Source organism: Pomacea canaliculata, linkage group LG6, assembly GCF_003073045.1.
Source record: "Pomacea canaliculata isolate SZHN2017 linkage group LG6, ASM307304v1, whole genome shotgun sequence".
NCBI classification, from domain to species: domain Eukaryota; kingdom Metazoa; phylum Mollusca; class Gastropoda; order Architaenioglossa; family Ampullariidae; genus Pomacea; species Pomacea canaliculata.
In genome coordinates this window covers 7,543,258-7,562,080 of record NC_037595.1, presented here as the reverse complement: position 1 = coordinate 7,562,080, position 18,823 = coordinate 7,543,258, and the positions used below count along the sequence as shown (strand labels likewise).

The window sequence follows — 18,823 nt, the reverse complement described above, 5'->3', positions numbered from 1 at the left end:
GCACACTCTGTCGGCCATCTGCCATGGTTCGCATTCCGAGGACAACTAAAATACAGAACTATAAGAAATGAAAGCCTGCAATCCGAAAGAAAGACATGTAACTCTGCTGCAACTGTTGGTTTTGAACTGCTAAAGAAAAAGTTAGAATATTTTTACTTGTGCACTCATACCTTGCACTTAGACCGTCCATCTACATTCAGAGAAGACATGGACAAGCTTCTTCGCAAAGAAACAAAAATTCTTTGCTCCCATCACCGTAGCAGTTTAAGGAAAGAAGAAAAAAAAACCCAACAAACAAACAAACAAAAATAAAACAAAACAAAAAACAAAAACAAATTCTTACAAACGTGTGTTGTGTAACAGGTCCATGACGCACCGCGCCGCTGACGGCTCAGGTGATGAGGACAGGTACCTGAGCATCGATGGCGGCAGCCAGTCACGCTCAGGCCATGGAGCCCATGGCGGGAAGGCCAGGGACACCAGTAAAATCACTTCCTCGTCAGTCCACAAAAATAATGATGCTAGTTTATAACCCTTCAAAACCACTGCTCGAGGGGTGCATGAGAGAGAGAGAGAAATACGTGTGTCTGGGTGTGTGTGCGTGTGAACACTGTTCCTTGCCATGTCTGCGAGGAAGAAGCTGGTTGTTGTGTCAAAACTGTGAGAGTCAGAGGGAGAAGGAAGGACGGAGGAGGAGAACCAATCCGTCACTGCCACAGAGAAAGTCAGGGTCATGAAGGAGGGGAGGCCAAGGTTGCTTAAAGAGCAAAGCAAGTGCAATCATATTTAATTCGCCGATGTATCAGGTACACGACCACGTGACTCGATAGTGCCTAATCCATGTCACGTGAGAAGATATAAGACAGAAGTGATGCTGAGCCGACCTTTGTGAGTCTGTTCAAAGCTGTGGGTGACGAGGGTCTTATCATGACTGTGTGTTTGCCTCCAGTCCCGATGTCGCTCGTGATTTCATTCGTCTTCACTATAGCGTCGATGGCGACATCGACAACAGGACTAGGAGGACATCCAGGATTCGAAGAATTTGTAAGAAAACCCCAACTGAAGTCTCACAATCATACTGAAAACACAGACCTTCCACCATGTTCGGAATCGCTCGCTGAGTACGACCGTCCTTTTCGTGTCATCTGGAACCACCCGGTGAACTGTGACACCAAGGACAATCCGATGAACTTCGAGGACTATGGGATCGACTTCAACCACGGCATGCACTTTATGGGAGACAAGATCAAGTTGTATTACTACTCTGGTAACTGGCCGGAATATCACGGCAACACACCTGTCCACGGGGGGCTACCTCAGGTCAGACACTTTGATCTTGTTGTGGTTTGCACGATTAGGAAATAATACTTTTATGGGTTACTCTTGTAACAACTCTGTTACTGATATGTTGTGTATAGTATGCGATGTTTTTATGTTTACCTTTTACCCAGTTAACATGGTGAGATACTCTCACAGCTAAATACAATGTCCACTCAGTTAATTTCTCTCAAACTGTTCACAGAAAGTTTTATCTGTAGGTATTGCCTCTGTAGCAGCTATGAAACCATGTCCAGCTTAGTAATCTTTCTTTTTAGCATAATGTTATTTTGTAGATAATTAATTTTACACTTTGAGAAACTTTATATTCCATTGTCTTTAGAAACTGGAAAGGTCACTAAAATCCCGAGCGACACCGAAAATGTGATTCACTATCTTAATATAATAATAATTACAGTACATTGAGAATTTACAAAGTATATAATAGAGTAAGCTATTACAGCAGAATGTGTATCATTACAAAACAACTTAAAATCAGTTTATAAAAAATAGAGGCTTGTCAACAGTTGTGTCTAAGTGTCAAGCCGTTGTTTTACCATACATCTTTCATTTCGAGGAGTGCATAAACAGTTTCAAGTAAAAGAAGTTCGCTGCGTTACATGGGTATCGAACCAGCGCATCTCCTGTCTCCAGCTTCGGACACCAGTTCCTTAACCACTCGGCTCCACAGCAACGATGTGCGCAATGTCCTCACAAAAAATGGAAGGGAGCGTGAGTCGAGCTGGCGATCGTGGACACGAAACAAAGACAACAACTCAGACGAGCGACATCAACATTAACTACATTTCCTTGTTCAGGCACTCCAGAAAACATCAATGAATAAAAACAAGTTTGTTACCACTGACAAAAACTCATGAAATATCCTACATTTAACGAGGAAAAGAAGACAATAAAGATAAGAGCTGGTAGCTGCTGATGTACTTTAGTTGCTCGCCGCAGACAACAAAGATAAATACTCTCGGTCCCAAGGACGACGGAAACAATACAACGAATTACTCACATTTTCTCTCTCTGTATATATATGGTGGGTAGGGGGAGAGAGGTTGTGAGAAGGAATTTTTTTATTTTGTTTTTTTTGCATACACACATATGCTATGCACGTGGAAGAAGGTCAGGCCACCGCCAGGAGGCATTAACCTGTGCGCCGGAAAAAAGGCCATGACCCCTGATAACTGACAAAGAGGTGATGAAAGCAGCATATCCGTAATTTGTAATAAAATGAAAAAAAATATATAAAAACAAAGACGAGAAAAATTGTTGTGGCTGGCGGGACGGGACCAGCTTGTCCACCTGTTGACGATGACTTGCACGCCAACCGCGAGGTCAGGGTTCACCGCAGACTAATGGACAGGGCTTCTGCTTACGCAAAAAATTGCGTACAGTACGCATTAAAAGTTCGGAGGACTCCTTCAATTTTCCTCGATGGGGTCCCATTCAAAGTTGGGCGAAGAACAGGGACCCCTTAAAAATCTGAAGAAGGGGTCCCTGGGACCCCAAAGAATTTAGCCTTAGCAGAAGCCCTGTTGGATGAAGATCATAATAAAGCACTAATGTTCACAAATTGTTGTAAAGTACTTGTTTTAAGACATTAATTTCTGTGCTAATAATCTCTGGTGAACGGAACGGAAGTGGTGATGGTGGTGATCACGTGGTGTGTGGAGTTTAAATTTACAATTAGTTTGGTCACGTGTTTGCCGTCATGCGCCTGAATCTCATTTTTATAGCTTGAGGATGGTCTTTTGCTGCAAAAATTCCTGCCGGGAAGATAAAATGGCATTCGAAACGAACGTGAAAGGTACACAGGTCATCTTGCCCTTTTAAAAATATGTTTTCTCCACTTTTTGTCTCGTCGCCGTTTCTGTGTTTCTAACCGAACTTAAACGATAACGGCTATCGTGACCCTGAGCTAGGATTTCATCTGTTTTCGATTTGAAAATTACAAACTGTCTTCGCCAATATCGCATTACAAATGTCTTCACCATCATCGCAGCAAACATCTGCGTCCAAACAGATTTCATCTCATTTCGATTTCAATTAAATTAAGTTTTATAGTACGCGACTGGATTGGCTTTTTATTTGTTAAGCACGCCGGACCGACTGAGTCGACTTTGAGAAATATTTTGCAGTAAAGGCCAAATTTTTTAAAAAGCTGTTCTTTGCAATTAAGTGTGTGCTACGAAGGTTTCTGTTGCTGAGGATGTTTTTGCATTATTCCCGTTGTTCCAGATGTATCAACCTTGTCAGAGCTTGTGTTGTTAGAAACGGTTGAGTCGTATTTCTTCTTGACTTGAATCCTCCTGACACCTCTGCATAAGTATCTGGGTAATGGTAATGCTCAAACTTGTAATTATTTCAAATCACACGCTGTCTCATTAACAATGTATTGTGGTCCACTTCACTATTGTAAACAATCATTTCACAGTATTGAATGCATTGACAGCTCACATTTCACTGTCTTTAGTTGAAGTGCCACCATCAGACTAGATAAGATAGTTGTCAGCATGTTTGCTTTGTCCTGGGACACTGTCAGCTGTTGACAGATAGTGTTTGTCATGGTATCTGACGGCCAAGTGTTTATTTAGGGATGTAACTCGATTGTTAAGTAAATCAGTCATCTCATGCTCTCGTCAGAAAACCTCGATGACAACTGACCATCGCCGGTAGATGTGGACTGTTTCCTAAAAGACGATTGGTTGATTTGTTCGTTGTCAGGCTGGCTGCACCAATCAACATCTAGGATGTTAATGACGTGTACGGTCGATCTCCTGAAGGAAGTTGGGAAGAGCTCGATTAAAAGAAATGTTCATTACCCGAGTCCGTAGTACTCTTCCTCTGGTGTCCGTGGTCTGGATGATATCTCCGGTCACAAATGCCTTGTTCGATTTACAGAAACATATAAAAGTAAGATTGTGATCAGTGAAAGATAACCACTTGCAAAGAATTCTCTTCAAAGGAACAACAGTGTGTCCGCGAGATACGTGGCATTCTGATGTGGACACGTAGATACAACGTAATGGCGACGTGGTCATCGTTCATTACTTGGATCATCATTCTGGCTTTGCCAACTTTCTTATCAGCTGTTGGGAATCCCTCAGAATCGACTATTGACATCGGGCTAGGAACCCATCCAGACCCTGCTGCTGGCTCTGTTTTACCCTGCACAGACCTGTCCTCTCGGCCACTTCCGGAACCCGTTCATCCATTTCGAGTCATTTGGAACCACCCGGTGAACTGTGACACGAAGAACAATCCGATACACTTCGAGGACTATAGGATCGACTTCAACCACGACATGCACTTTTTGGGAGACAAGATCAGGTTGTATTACACTGGGGGCAGCTGGCCACACTACACCCAGGGCAACCCGGTCAGTGGGGGCTTGCCGCAGGTTAGTCGTCCTTACAGAGTTGTCCAATGTTTTCATTGGTCTTCAAGATGAAGACAGTCGTAGTGACACTCGTCTAGTCACATTTTGATGTCTTCTTTTTTGTTGAAATATTTCGAGGCCAGTTCCCTGTCCTGGTTGTAGGAGAGGGGAGTGGCGGGGGAGGCACAGGACATATGCGACATCTGGTGAACGGTAAAAAGGTGGTCTGGCGTGTAAACGCATGTCTTAATTGGAAGTTGATTGCCTATGACCTGTGTTTGAACTACAGGTAATAAAGTACCTGTATCACCATTGCTTTCTTATTTACCATCGTTATTTCTTTCTCTCTCTCGTTGTATCTCTCACTCACGCATCCACACCCCCCTCCACAACCCCTCTTCCAAACACACACATGCAGGCTATGTACATAAGTAGACATAAGTTTTAGACTCTGAGCCAGAAAGTGGATAAGTAATTAGTAAATCCTCATCAAGTCCCAGTTACTTGTTTGTCAACAGACACTAGACCCTCAGCACTACGTCACGACGCGCAACGACTTCATGACCAGCAGAGGCTCCGGCAACTTCACGGGGCTCGCCATCATCGACTACGAAGGGTGGAGACCGATCTTCACAACCAACTATGGAGGATTGTGGGTGTATCAGTTCAAGTCCATCGACCGAGTGCGAGCAATGCACCCGGAATACAACCAAACGATGGTTCGAGAGGAGGCTATCAGAGAGTTCGAAGCCGGAGCTAGGTAAGACATGTAAACAATATATTTACAAGGTAAAGGTCGCCTCTTACCTTTTCACTTTTACACTTACGACGCATTTAATGAAGGCTTATGACAGCAATATGACAACGAGGCTGTCAGAAAGTTACAAATATTTTACCTGTGTTTGCATTTAACGATAAGCACTTCTGTATTTCAGGGAAATCTTTCAAAAAACACTTGCCATTGGCCAAGAGGTCATGCCACACGGGTTCTGGGGTTACTATAACTATCCTCGATTTTGGACAAACGCCAGGTCGACCATTGACATCAACAACAGGTGAGACAGGCATGCAGGTGTGAGAGTAAAGTGTTTGGAGGGAATAAACTAATGCAGACTGTTATCATGTCTTTTGATTATTTACTAGCAGGGGAGATTATTTATCAGGTGTAAATAAATAAAAATTTACATAAAGATATATTTACATATCCCGGGAGTGCCAGACAACTCGACCAAAGTTAACGAGCTCAAGACAACTTGAGCAATCAACTCCCATGACGACGAAGACAAAGGTGCGAGCTGATGCCCGGATGTTTCTGTCCTAGACTAGCTTGGCTGTGGAAGCAAGCTGATGTCCTCCTGCCCAGCATCTACCTGTGGGGATCCGCCAACATCAGCAGGGAGGCTAAGGAGAGGGTTGTCAGAAACGCTGTCGGCGAAGCTGTTCGCATCCAACAAACCTTTTCGAGGCCCAACACCCCTATCTACCCGTATAGCTGGAACCAGCGAGGGTCGTACGATTTTTATTCAAAGGTCCGTTGTTTTTCTTTCTAATTTAATTCTTCTGTACGGATTCTCAAGGTGTATCATATTTATACATAATTTACATATATATATATCTCATTATTTTAATATTTATGAAAAAATCATTTAGAAAAAAGATTGTTTGCAAATATCATATTTTTTGATTATATGTACACACACATAGCACGAATAATCGACTTACAGAGTAATTATCATCGTTATCAGAGTAAAAGCAATGTCGTTGTCTTGGTATGTATGTAAAGATAAGTTCATCATGGAGCAAGTTTATTTTGTAGGAAGACCTGGACGCCACACTGCGACTATCCGCTGACCTGGGGGCGTCAGGGGTGGTGCTGTGGGGGAGTTCTCTGTACTACCGAGCGCACAACCAGTGTCAGAGACTCCGACAATACGTCCACGACCTTCTGGGCCCCTATGTCAGAAATCTGACAGTCTTCATGGAGACATGCAGCTCTCAGCTGTGTGCAAAACACGGAAGGTAACTTTTACGGGTTTTTATGGTCAATTCACTCTCACGATCAAAGGTGTCGCATCAACGAGACTGAAACTCGTTAAATTATGATTTAACAGAGAAACATCTTTTAAGGAAAAATTGGTTTTATAGTTATTAGTATTTTTTCTTTCATTTGTGTTTTATAGATGTGTGCGGAAGGATGTAGACAAGACATCTGTTGTGAATTCTCTCAATACATCTGTTCCCATGAATTTCGAGGACTATCATTGCCGTTGCTATGCTCCGTGGTCAGGTCCCGACTGTGGGACACGACACTCGGTGGATTGTCAACCTCATTCCTCTGGTCACGGTCGGACTCCGATCTCTGGATAGGGTATATATCTACTGAAAAAAAAAATATCACATGTAGCTCTACATTTTTCATACCTTTATGTTTTCTTGGACTCAAAGCATGTATGCCAATGATGATTAAACATCCTTTTCGATTATTTTTTGCTTCATTGTTATAATTTTGTCAATTAGAATAAGGGAGAGAAATAAATCAGGATTAAAATATGGAAAACGCAGTAGTTGAGGGAAAGATAGAAAACTATGATGATGAGAAGGAGAAGGAGTATGAGAATGGTGATGACGACGACGACGATGATGATGATGACCTATATATAAAACATTCTAACATACTGTTTACTTCAATTACTAATTTTCACTTTCACAATTTTCTTCTGCCCAAATGTGAACTTGACAAAATTAATTTAACATTTTGAGAACCTGACTTGTAGATGAACTTTCTCACACTCACAACACAATGTACTTACACATCCCTGTCTCGTGCACCAGACGGGTAATCCACACTTGTTTTCGATATTTTATTTGCATCTTGATTGTTTTCAATTTATAATTATTTCATAACAGGTAATTTATGTGTATAATGCCATCTAGTTTCTCATTTAAGAATGAACAAAATAAAAAATAGTAATATATAACAACGAAACAAACTATAAAATGTTTAAAAATAATTCAACATCGATGACTATTTTAAAGTGTCAATAGGTTATTTACTAAAGTGAAAAGAAATTAAATATCACAGCTGTAGCAAAAAATTTTGACGATATCACAGAATTAAATAAAATAATATACGAGTGTAGAAGGTCATTATATATAAATTATATATATCACAACAACATTATAGAGTAGAAGTGACGTGCTGTCTAAATGGCACAAAGGTAACGCACACTGTACGCACAATGAACCTCAATACTGGCAACATATGAGAAGGAAGAAATCTCTTTATTCTAAAGCTGTATGACCAATCTTAATGGAGACTGCGTCTGGTTAAAATATAAACACAGTATTAGCAAATAAGACCACAGTGCGGCTGTCACGAACACATGGTTCAAGAAGAATTCTCCAGTAACGCGCCTCACATCTGAAGTCCAAAATCTGGATACCTCAGAGGTACCCATAAACTAGATGTCTAGAAACCGCAGAGGTATCCACTAAATACTCCAGATACATCAGAAGTATCCATGGACTAGAGTTCAAGCTAATTTAAACTGAAGATTTAGATACCGATGGACTGGAGGCATGGAGATGTCAACCAATGGCCAACAGCCAGGAAGAGGGGATCTCGATGGAAACCCGCGACATGGACTCGAGGTCTAGAGACCCCAGAGGTACCGATAGAGCAGAGGTATGTATACCTCAGGGGTCATGGCCAAGCCGGTCACAGCATGTGGCGACCTCTTGTGGCAGACAAGTAGTGTATGGCGTTAATCTGTTCTACATTGAGTCTGAGGTTGGTCAGGTGTTTGATGAGACTAGCAATTATGCAAGGATTTAATATAAAAATTACTGGTACAACCAAATGTACTGTGATCTGTAACAATAGAATGAATGACCTTTGACATTACGATGAACCCAAGAGGCTGTTAATTTGCCTTTATGTACAAATAATTAGCTCGGAGATTGAAAACCCATGTAGACAGTTAGCAATGGTAATGTACCAAAAAACAATAGGAAAGGAAATTATTGCAAAATTTAATTTTCTTTGGTTTCGGTATTAAGTCGAGTTAAAGGAAATTTCCTATTGCTGACCAGTCAGCAGTTCAGCTCTGTGAGACAACAACAACATCTTGTCTCAGCGTCAACATGTAAAGCTTGGCGAGGTTTAAGTACAACTTGCATACCTGGGTTAGAGGACAATGGCCGAGGTTGTTTCTGTAGTCACCTGATGGAATAATATTCTTTAAAAAAAAAGAAAAAAATCTCGTGTCGTTTATTCATTCGCAAATGATATTTACAAAGTTCACGACAGAGTAGGTATTGTTTGCAATACGGTCTGCCACAAATATAAACAGAAAAAGACAAGGGAGAGGCAAAAATCGCAGTCTACAAAAATGTCCAAGTTTGCCGAGCTCGCACAATGGTGCAGTTGTCGTGTCACGTGGTGTGAGACATGAATACATAAAACACACATGTCAGGCATGTAGCACACACAGCCACTTACAACAAACCAGCAAGTTGGGCTCAAACGAAAAAACATCGGTTTTGTGAAGTGCTGAGGTGTCAAACTCCTCAACTGATTGACAAAAACATCGACTGTGTGTTAGTAAACAAGTTTGTAATTATCTCGGCGTGCTGACCAACGGTGTCATGTCACCAAAGTCCTCCTCATTGCCTCCATGTGACCATCAAGACTGTTTGGCAAAGCCGGTCAAACATTATGCTATTATGAATCTTATGTTTTATAAAGCCAGTAATTTCCAGTTCGCCCAATTTTAATCAACATTTTTATGGCGAAATCTTCAAATCCAGGATTCCAGTGCTTGGGTGGGATATGGCAGCCGTGAACATCACTCGACAACAGATCATGGCGACCTACGAGAACCAGCCGCACAACACATTTCTAATTTTAATCACTTTTAAGTCTTTAAACTCTTTCGATGATCACATGTATAAAAACACAATACCCAACAACAATTTTAGAACTTAAAAATAATTAAAATTGTGTTAAAGAAGATAAACCTGTTTAATCCAGTCTTTCATCTTCGTCATCACAATTTCCCTTATTGACTCGCGAAACATTTAAATGGAATCAAATCAATTTCCAAAAGAAAGTTTTGTAAATTTGCTTCTTTAAAACAGTTTTCCGTTTTCGAAACATGTTGTGCAACTAGCCCCAGAGTTCCACAGAACCTTTAATTCTGACAGGGACGATTCACACCACGTGATTCCTTCTCATTTAAGCCCAGCTTGCTAGTTGCCTGGAGTTTCCCTTTAAACGACAGATTTAAAGGGATGAAAATGTCACAATGAGCTTCCAAAACTTCACAAAAATATCAGCTTGGTCGTCTGCGCAGCTGGTCCAACTAGTCATTCTGTGATCTTCAGCACATTCATCACTTTCACACCGTCTAGACATTCTGCATTCTCTGTGAACATTCGTCATTCTCACTTTCCTAACATTACTGCTGCTGAATATGTTGCCCTCGTATTCACAATGTTTGTTACTTTAGTTCCCTGCATTCTGTCATGCTGAACGACTGTCACAACTGTCATCTGGACAAGCGTGACGCATTTAAGTGCATCTGTAAGGGAGAGAACTCTTGTATGTAAACGCAGTTATCTACGAATTCCAGAACAGTAGGTAGAAACTGCATCTACAGACCAGTCAACTATTTAACATTTACCTGAGAACGTGAGTTTTTTTTTCTGAGTCAGTAATATAGGGGTGGATAGGGGTTGAGATGAGAGTCAGGGGGAGGTAATAGTGACGGAGGGACCAAGAGCGTGTCAATAACGAATCTGACGATGACGATTCCATGGAATCACAAGAGGTGGAAGGTCGCGCAGATGACGGAACTCTTTGGGTCTGGTGACAGCTTCTGTCGGCGGAAGCTGCACCACGCAGAACATGCGGAGGAAGATGGCGGAAAGGATCCAGTCGATGACGACGACAGCCAGTGCCAGGGGCGGTAACCAGCTGTGTGTGCACAGACTGTCCAGAGCTTTGACTTGAGAAACCAGGACCAGCACATAGACAGAGTCTGAAAAACACAATAACAGATTGTTTACAACTTTACCCAGGATATTTTTTTTTTTTTTGACACCCTCAACCTAACGGTAACAACGGCTGAATCATGACGTTTCTGTGTTTTCATGCAAATGAAATTATTTTCTGGTGTCGATGGGAATTACGTAGGCTTCTGTTCCTCTCTACTCCAGCCTCTTTTACCACAAAAATTTCTTCGATAATTCGACAATATCTGAGAGCATGCATAAAAATGAACATGTATTTGTGTGCGTTTGCGAGTGTGATTGTGATTGTGTACAGTCGACTCCTACATGCAGCAATGAAGGCGAACCCCAGGAAAAACAACTTCTCCATGCAGCACAACAGGCTGTCGATGTCGTCCGATTTCCGCAGGCAGTTGATGAGACAGAAAATTCCCGATGGCAGCATCCACAGGACTCCGTTGGTGACCAGACAGATGGGCAACAGCCACGAGCCGCTGCACTTGTCCACGTTGACAGCACCTGTGAACACGAACAGCACGCGCCTCGTCATCGCCAGAACTTTATTTCGTGAACTGCTTCTTCTAATAACACTGGTTAAATTATTTTTTTTTTTACAAAGTCATGTGACTGAAATTAAATTAGTCCCTACACCCTACGCTGGCATTCACTCCACTTATCTTCGCAATTAATTAAAACTGAGTTAAATAAAACACTTGCAACTCACCAATTAGAAGAGTTGGAATAACTCAACTGCAAAGGTATCAACAATCATGAAACTTTTAATTACTTTGAAGCTTTTAACTCACCGATCACCAGACCTGTCAGGCCAAAGACTCCCAGGAAGAGGACAAACATTGCTGGAAGGTAAACAAATGGTTCAACGTGAAACTTTTACAGTTTTGAAGGTTAGTATAACCGGTGATTCTTTGGACGGTTGAAAATAATAATGACAATTGCAGAAAGCTCGGACTGTTCTAATGTAACATACAGTAATCAACATTCTTAATATTAAACATGATTTTAATGTCATCGTATACATTTGTCGTTTGTTTGTTTGTTTGTTTGTTTGTTTGTTTGTTTGTTTGTTTGTTTGTTTGTTTGTTGTTTTTGTTTGTTTGATGCCTGGATTGCTTGCTTATGCTAGAAAGAATAAAGACTTTATGGTTATACCATTTGTTCAGCTTTGATTTTAGAAGATATTTCTATAACAATGAAAAACGACAATACATTTTTCAATAAACTTTTATTTTCTTTTTTTACATACCCACTAAAACTTTGTAGAGTGTTTCTTCTTTAGCATCGTTCTTGGCCTAGGGATAAAAAACATAACAGTTACAACCTTTAACCATAATTTCCTTTATACCAACATTTGTAAGAATGTCTTTTGTTCTAGTCATCATCACCATCATCATCATCATCATCATCATCACCACTTTTATTCATGTTTACCTCTTCCCTAGCGTCCCTACCCGACGGTTCTTTTTCTCCGGGTGCTAACAGAAAGCGGTCCCAAGAAGAGTTGAGAAAGCCCGGGTGGGGAAGGGAAACGATCAAAGGATCTTTCATCTAATGTCTGATGCACAATATGTGCTCATACATCACCACCATTCCCCGACGACAGCGGCGACTGTCGAGTGGTCGTTGTTGTCCAAGCTATCGGACTAGTCCGGCGGTTATGAGTTCGTTTGATTGACGGGTGTTTGGGGGGAGCCACCCGCTACTCGTCTGGTAGTCCCCAGTACTGGCACCCGGCAAGGAGCTCAGTTTAAACCTTCATTCGTCCTGACGACAGGATTAACCCTCCTGACCTTCTCGCCCACACCCGAGATAAGACAGACCGTTGTACGTGCTTACATTGGAGTGCAAGAGGTGGTGTGTGAGTTCCTCTCACTGGATGTCTCCTTCTCTCTTTCTTTCTTTCACTCGCACACACACAGAGGGAAAGAGCAATGAAAACACTGCATGTCCACAACTGCTTCTACCCATGTATGTACCCGACGTCAAGAGGAAAGATATAATAACCAGAAAGATCAAAGGCTAACAAGAGATGGAACAGTGTGAGAAGTGTACACATTTTTTTATCACATTTCAAAATATTTTTAAAAAATCACAGACATAATTCCAAAGCTTTAATTTATTTTGCACGGCTTGCATGACTTGCAGGCCAGGCAGGTAGAGAAAGTCTGGGTGGAAGACTTTGCAGGGTGACAGGTGTGAATGAGTAATGTTTGCTCGTCGGTAGGTTTGGTGGGTAGATGGCGAAGTCGCTTGTTATCACGGGTATATCCATGGGTTTAGCGAATCTACGCTTCTTAGATAGAGGGAGAAAATACAATTTAAAAGACATCAATATTTCGATAAGGAAACCCTCTTGAATGGAGCCAGCTAGGCCAGGTCTGGGTAGAGAGGAATATCTAATGAAACAGGCAACAAATCATGGCATATGTGTGTGTGAGAGAGAGTATATAGATATGTGTGTACGTTCGTGTGTGTGTGTGCGCGAGAATCCAAGAAAAGGAGAATACGAGAAAGAGAAAACAGAAAATAAAATGAAAGAGAATAGAAAGAAAACGGAAAGAAACACAAAATATTTAGCTAGCACGTGGGGAGAGAAAAAACACATTGTGTGTGACAAAGAACCATTCCTGGTGTCCTGTACACCACCCTGAAGAACCAGCAGCGGAGTTAGTGTCACTAATGCACCGTGTCAGTCACGTGACCGATTATCAGGTGGGCATCGATCCAAAGACCATCGATCCTGGGTTATTAGTGGGGCGGTAATGACCACAACAAACACACTTGACAGAACACCACCAACGCCAGGCTGCACCGACATGCGGGTATCCTCCTCCATCATTAAACTGACCATAAGTCATGTGACCCTATGAGGTTTATGGATACTTATATGTATGGAAAGGACATACGACCTCTCGCTCAGCTGACGACGGTCTTCGCCAACAGGAACACAACTCGTGGGATGGGGGAATGTTGAGAGGGTATTCATACTACATTTATGTACCCGAACTAAACGAATCCTGGAAGCAAGCTACTACGATTCTTCATCAGTGACACCCTCATTACTGTTATTTACAGGTTTCCTAATGTCTTTTGTTTTCATCTGAACGCCTTCCTAGTGTTTCTTTTTGGTTGCTTGGTTTAATGAGAAAATGTTCCTCCTTGTGACGAGACTGACGAAGTCTGTAGGAATTCGAAATACCGAAGAAAACAAACCACCGATGGGTGGGCCAGAATACTTCCAGAGAGAGTGGCCATAGACGGGATCTGAACTCAGCACCTTACGATTTGTACTGTAGTGGTAACAAGCGGGTGTTTGAACACTGACAAAAATGTTCTAAGAGTACTTTAAATGGGTGGCAGGAGAAGAACAACAACAGTTTACCTCATTGAGCGAATGGGGAACATTAATATCCCCAGTTTTAGCAACAGTCTTGACCTGTGAACTGACGGGTTCAATCTTTGTCTAGCGCAAAGGTTGTTTATATACAGCAACGGTGATCTTTGCCTTGTGTTCAAATATCATTCCCGTGCTCCCTTGTTACGAGCTCACACTGAGAAATGCCACAACAAATCAGAACTTGAGACTTTGTATCAATCTTTCTCATCTGTCCGTCCGTCCGTCCATCTGTTCGTCCGTCTGTCTGTTCGTCTTCTAACACACATCTAGCTGACCATTGACTGTTGATAGTTTATATCCAATCACCATCAAAAGCTACGGTAACCACCGACCTAGTCCACCCTGGAACCCGATGCCACCCCGATCATGGAGTTGCGTGGTTGATACAATAACTTGAGGAGACGCTCGTGTGAAATATTACAATAATCCACACAGCCCAGACTTTGTTGTCTATGACCCAATGGAGTTTATGACAACAGCATTGTACAGTTTGTGAAAGGAAGACGAGGTGTTGTCACGTGACTTGACATGTTCAAACATTTCTAAGTCCTGCACTTGAAAAAGGGGGGAGGGGAGAGGTGGTGCGAAGAGGCGCACTTCAGTAAATGTTTACTCCACTTTCCGCGAACGGAAAATAGTTCGGACGCTAGAAACCAATGAGTTGTATCGAGCGGAGATATTTTAGCCCCACACTTGACTGTAAGGGGGGCTGGAGGAAGGGGGAGTGGGAGGAGGCAGCAGTGAACCATCCCCCTCGCACGAATTTAGTTCCGTCCCGTGAAAGTAGTTCTCGCCCTAGAGACCTTGGCACTATTTTTACAATTATTTTTTATTTTATAATTGATGACAGCAAACAAGCGAGTAAATAATTCATGCTGTCTGACAAAATAAACAAAGGAAAGAGTAAGATGAGTGTCGTCTGCTCACCGTCACACAGAAAGCAAAGCCCGATTGTAAGCGTAGCGGTAGGCGTATGAGTAAGAGAAGACTAATATAAGTGTAACAACGGGAAACTGTTTGCTTTCTAGATTATCACTGATACTCAGGTGTTTGTAAGGGGCGCGCAGGTCATCGTCGCTGTCCTTGGTGTCGTTATCACAGACGGCAGACGCTCGTCAGAAGCACTACACCCGCATTAGGACGCATTACTCGTACACAGGGTTGGCTGGTGCATTGGGATCCTGTAATCTCACGGACTACCTCTACCTTTACTCGTGTTGGCTCAAAGGTCTAGTAGGGTGGACATTTTTAATGAGGCAGTGCAAGATATCATTTCCCCAAATGTTGGTGAATAATCCTCTTCCGTTCTCAAGAAACACGTATATAAGCCTCCTCCTCCTCCTCCTCCTCCTCATCATCATCATCATCATCATCATCATCATCTCTCAGAAATCAAACCCTTATTAAGAGAAATGTTCCCATTCACGATTTCCCTCTACAAACTATTATGCCGTCAGCCCTGCAATTGCGTTGAGTGGATACAGCAGCAGAATTAATAATGATCGATGACGATTACGTGAAGCTGTTGGCAGAAAAGAAGTTCCTACGTGTGTACACAAAACTCTTATTCACACACACACACACTCTTTCACACACGCAATGAGAGAGAGAGAGAGTATGAATAAGAGTTTTGTGTATGCGTGTGTACTCACATGTTTGTATGTGTAGGTGTGTATGATTACATCTACATGACTATACCTACAGAATTAGGGGAGGGTGGTTCATCACGAGATTTTCTTGTTAGTGACTGTAACATTCCGACTTAAGCAACGTTCTGACAGTAAGATCAAGAAAGGTTGTCCTCACCATTCCCTGGCGGAGTTTCTCCTCGTTGTTTTGAAGGAACAGAAAATGCGCCGACTGTGCGCGTGCCGGTGAGTGTGTGCGTGCCCGTAGCACGCTGAACCGTGACGGTCGTGTAATGCCACAGGTAAACACCGCCACACTTCTTTGATGACGACGATCAATCCCACAGACCCGCTCACGGCACGGGCGAGCTGACCGCCTTGTGTCCAAGTAGTGGTCTCGACTGAATTGTCCAATCTGAAGACACAGTAACACAGCTTGTGACAAGCTTGCTTTACATGGGTTCAAGACTGTGTGAAAGAGCACCACGATGGGCAGTCAAGCGGAACATGCTCAAACACCGCTAGCTGGGTTCCGAGGTCGACCAAACACGAAACGTGACTTGTCTGGGAGCAAGCTACCCTCCTATCTGTGCACCCGCTGGCCTTCTTGCAGAGTTTCCTCCCAGGGCAGTCAAGTCGGGTATCAAGGCAATCCTCCAAAGAGTATTCGTCACGTGACCAGCTGCCGATCGTGTGCTATCAGCATGCACCACCTTGTGTCATTAATACCCGCTTTTGTCGGCGAGCCAGCCAGCGCTCCGGTCTGGTGTCACCCAACAATTTCTCCGGTCGAGGTTCGAGAGTTCGGAGCATGATTGAATGCGTCTTTAATATGGCAACCTGAAGTCGCCGAAATAGAAAAAAAAGTCATTCGACTGCAGATGTCAAAAAGCTTTGTGGAGGAGGTTCAATTAATTATTTGGGTCTGAAGATATGATGGTTTGGCCTTATTAATGCATTCTTCAACACTTCGTAAACTAATAACAAAGGAAAGCTTGAGATAACAAATACGACATGTAACTAAAATAAACTTATGGGTACAAATAAACAAAGACACTGCACATGAAAATAGAAGAGTGGCAGGAGAACAAAGCAACTCTGTCAGCCTGCACAGAAAAAAGGTCAACATCGTGAGGTCGCAATATGTCGCATTAAAATGTTTCCTAATCTACCATCAGCTGATGCCATGACAACATAAACCCGATCCATCCCTAGTCTAATGCCTTGTATCGTCGACTTCTGTCTGTACACAGGGATGTTTGTAGAGGTGGACCTCGAGAACAGGTGTAGGTATGGTATTCACCCAGCGTTGAGGCCTCTGATAGTGATTTTATCGTAATTTAATTAATGGCGCGGGTTTTTTTTTCTTAATACCAACATTTTGCACAGGTTATTATCCTTGTTTCTTTATTTCTTCAATTATTCCCCGTACTGTATGTCTTAGTGGACCATTCATTACACTTTCCTCATGCACAACCTGGCAATGAGTTTTGCATCTTGCCCGTCGTCACCCCGGGGTGTACACCCTCTCATTTAACTCCCATGTCACTCCATTAATATTCTCTAAATTCTCCCTCTTTCGTCTAAACTGTGCAACCCGTCAACACCTCCATTAATTACACCCTTTAGTTAAATCCTCTCACAGTACCCAGTCGGGATTCTGTGTCCACCCTGTCTTGAAATCATTTGAAAATTTTTCGATCTTGCCTGTCCGCAAATTTCAACAATTTTGTCATTCACGGACTTCCATACAAGACTAAACTTTCTTTCATTAAAGAGAATACTTACGTTTGGCGAAAATTTGAATCAAGAGGGAGAGTTGGGGGAAGAAAGAGGAGTTGGGGAGGTACCTGGAATCGAAATGCACACATCGACATAAAGAAATGTTTCCTCGCGAGGTCATTGACGTAAGCAAAGGTCAACTTGGCAGTCAGCAGTACAGAAAAGTGACAGTCAGTCACACTGGAACATTTACCTTCAGATAAGACTTTTAAACTAAAAATAGTACTCTCTCCCCACCCAGCAGAAAAAAAGTCTCTGACGAATGACAGAAGGCAAAGGCTGTGGAGCGAATTCCTCTTTCCACTTTCCATGGCCTAGTTACGGTGAACCACTTACATTCACTCGGAGAATACCTATTCTAAATGTAATATATAATAATATTCCACCCTTTTCTCTGAGATCCCACGCTGTCGTCGTTGTCGTAGACGGCGACAGCTTTTTAATTTTCATCACACACACACACACACACACTCCTCTGTTCCTATGCTTCTGAAGGTTCTAGAAATGTCTAACTTTGGTCTTGGGTGACCGACTCTTGCAGTGGCTCGATTCTAAATAAAGCGCTGGCCGCTTGTTAATCAGTGAGTGTCAACAAAGTAGCCATAGCTTTCGCACTAGTTTTATTTTTCTGAGTAACTTTTACAGGAAAATGTTTTATACCTTCGCTCAAAACGTGTCTGGATGTTATGTACGACTGTACACACATCTGTTACAGCGTCTCCTCGTGTCAGAGTTGAATGATATCCTGGGAGGCTTTCTCAAGGCCAGTTCAGTGGGTGTGGGATGGGTGGGAAGGAGGAAAACAACAAGGCTTACATGTCTCAATGAAAGATGTAAATGAAAGATGATAGCGACAACAATGTAACAGAGAATTAAAGGGGAGACGATGTTCATGGCACTGACACGTATCCCCGCCAATGCCGCAACAAGCTACCAGAGGAGCAGGCGGTACCGCCACCTTCGCCGCTGTCACCATAGCGACCGTTGTAGATGATCTGGGTGATGAGGAAGAAGAAATGGAGCCATGGAATGGGAGTCAAGGACTGGAGCTAGGTTTCTGGTACCTGTGTGAATTATAATACGACAGTGAGCGTTATTCCTTGGCTGATGAAACTTTGTGCTATACAAATGAGAAGCAGGTTCCTCTTACTTCTAATGACAATACAATGACACAGTCAGAGGCACAGTCATCACTAACTCTACAAGATCTACAACAGTAACAAGATGCGTTTGTATGACTTCTCTTATTTCCTAGTTTGAATCATCTGTGATCCACAGATA

The 18,823-nt window shown here is 42.4% G+C and overlaps 2 protein-coding genes across 3 annotated transcripts; one reads left to right on the top strand and one right to left on the bottom strand.

Annotated features, from left to right (window-relative positions):
• The first annotated feature begins 782 nt into the window (after nucleotides 1-782).
• LOC112566660 (hyaluronidase conohyal-Cn1-like) lies at nucleotides 783-7,188 on the top strand. Of its 2 annotated transcripts, none has more exons than XM_025242954.1 (6): nucleotides 783-1,320; nucleotides 5,224-5,465; nucleotides 5,641-5,760; nucleotides 6,027-6,234; nucleotides 6,522-6,724; nucleotides 6,886-7,188. In XM_025242954.1, exons 1-6 carry the CDS (start codon nucleotides 928-930, stop codon nucleotides 7,070-7,072), a joined length of 1,353 nt encoding a protein of 450 aa, XP_025098739.1. In that variant the 5' UTR covers nucleotides 783-927; the 3' UTR covers nucleotides 7,073-7,188. The 2 variants fall into 2 exon arrangements, with proteins under 2 accessions (XP_025098739.1, XP_025098738.1); XM_025242953.1 differs by lacking the exon at nucleotides 783-1,320 and adding an exon at nucleotides 3,929-4,726.
• A 374-nt stretch (nucleotides 7,189-7,562) lies between these two features.
• On the bottom strand, nucleotides 7,563-16,522 carry LOC112567244. The gene is made up of 5 exons (XM_025243865.1): nucleotides 15,939-16,522; nucleotides 11,982-12,027; nucleotides 11,524-11,574; nucleotides 11,045-11,236; nucleotides 7,563-10,746 (listed from the first exon to the last, which is right to left on the bottom strand). Exons 1-5 carry the CDS (start codon nucleotides 15,939-15,941, stop codon nucleotides 10,493-10,495), a joined length of 546 nt encoding a protein of 181 aa, XP_025099650.1. The 5' UTR covers nucleotides 15,942-16,522; the 3' UTR covers nucleotides 7,563-10,492.
• Nucleotides 16,523-18,823: the final 2,301 nt, after the last annotated feature.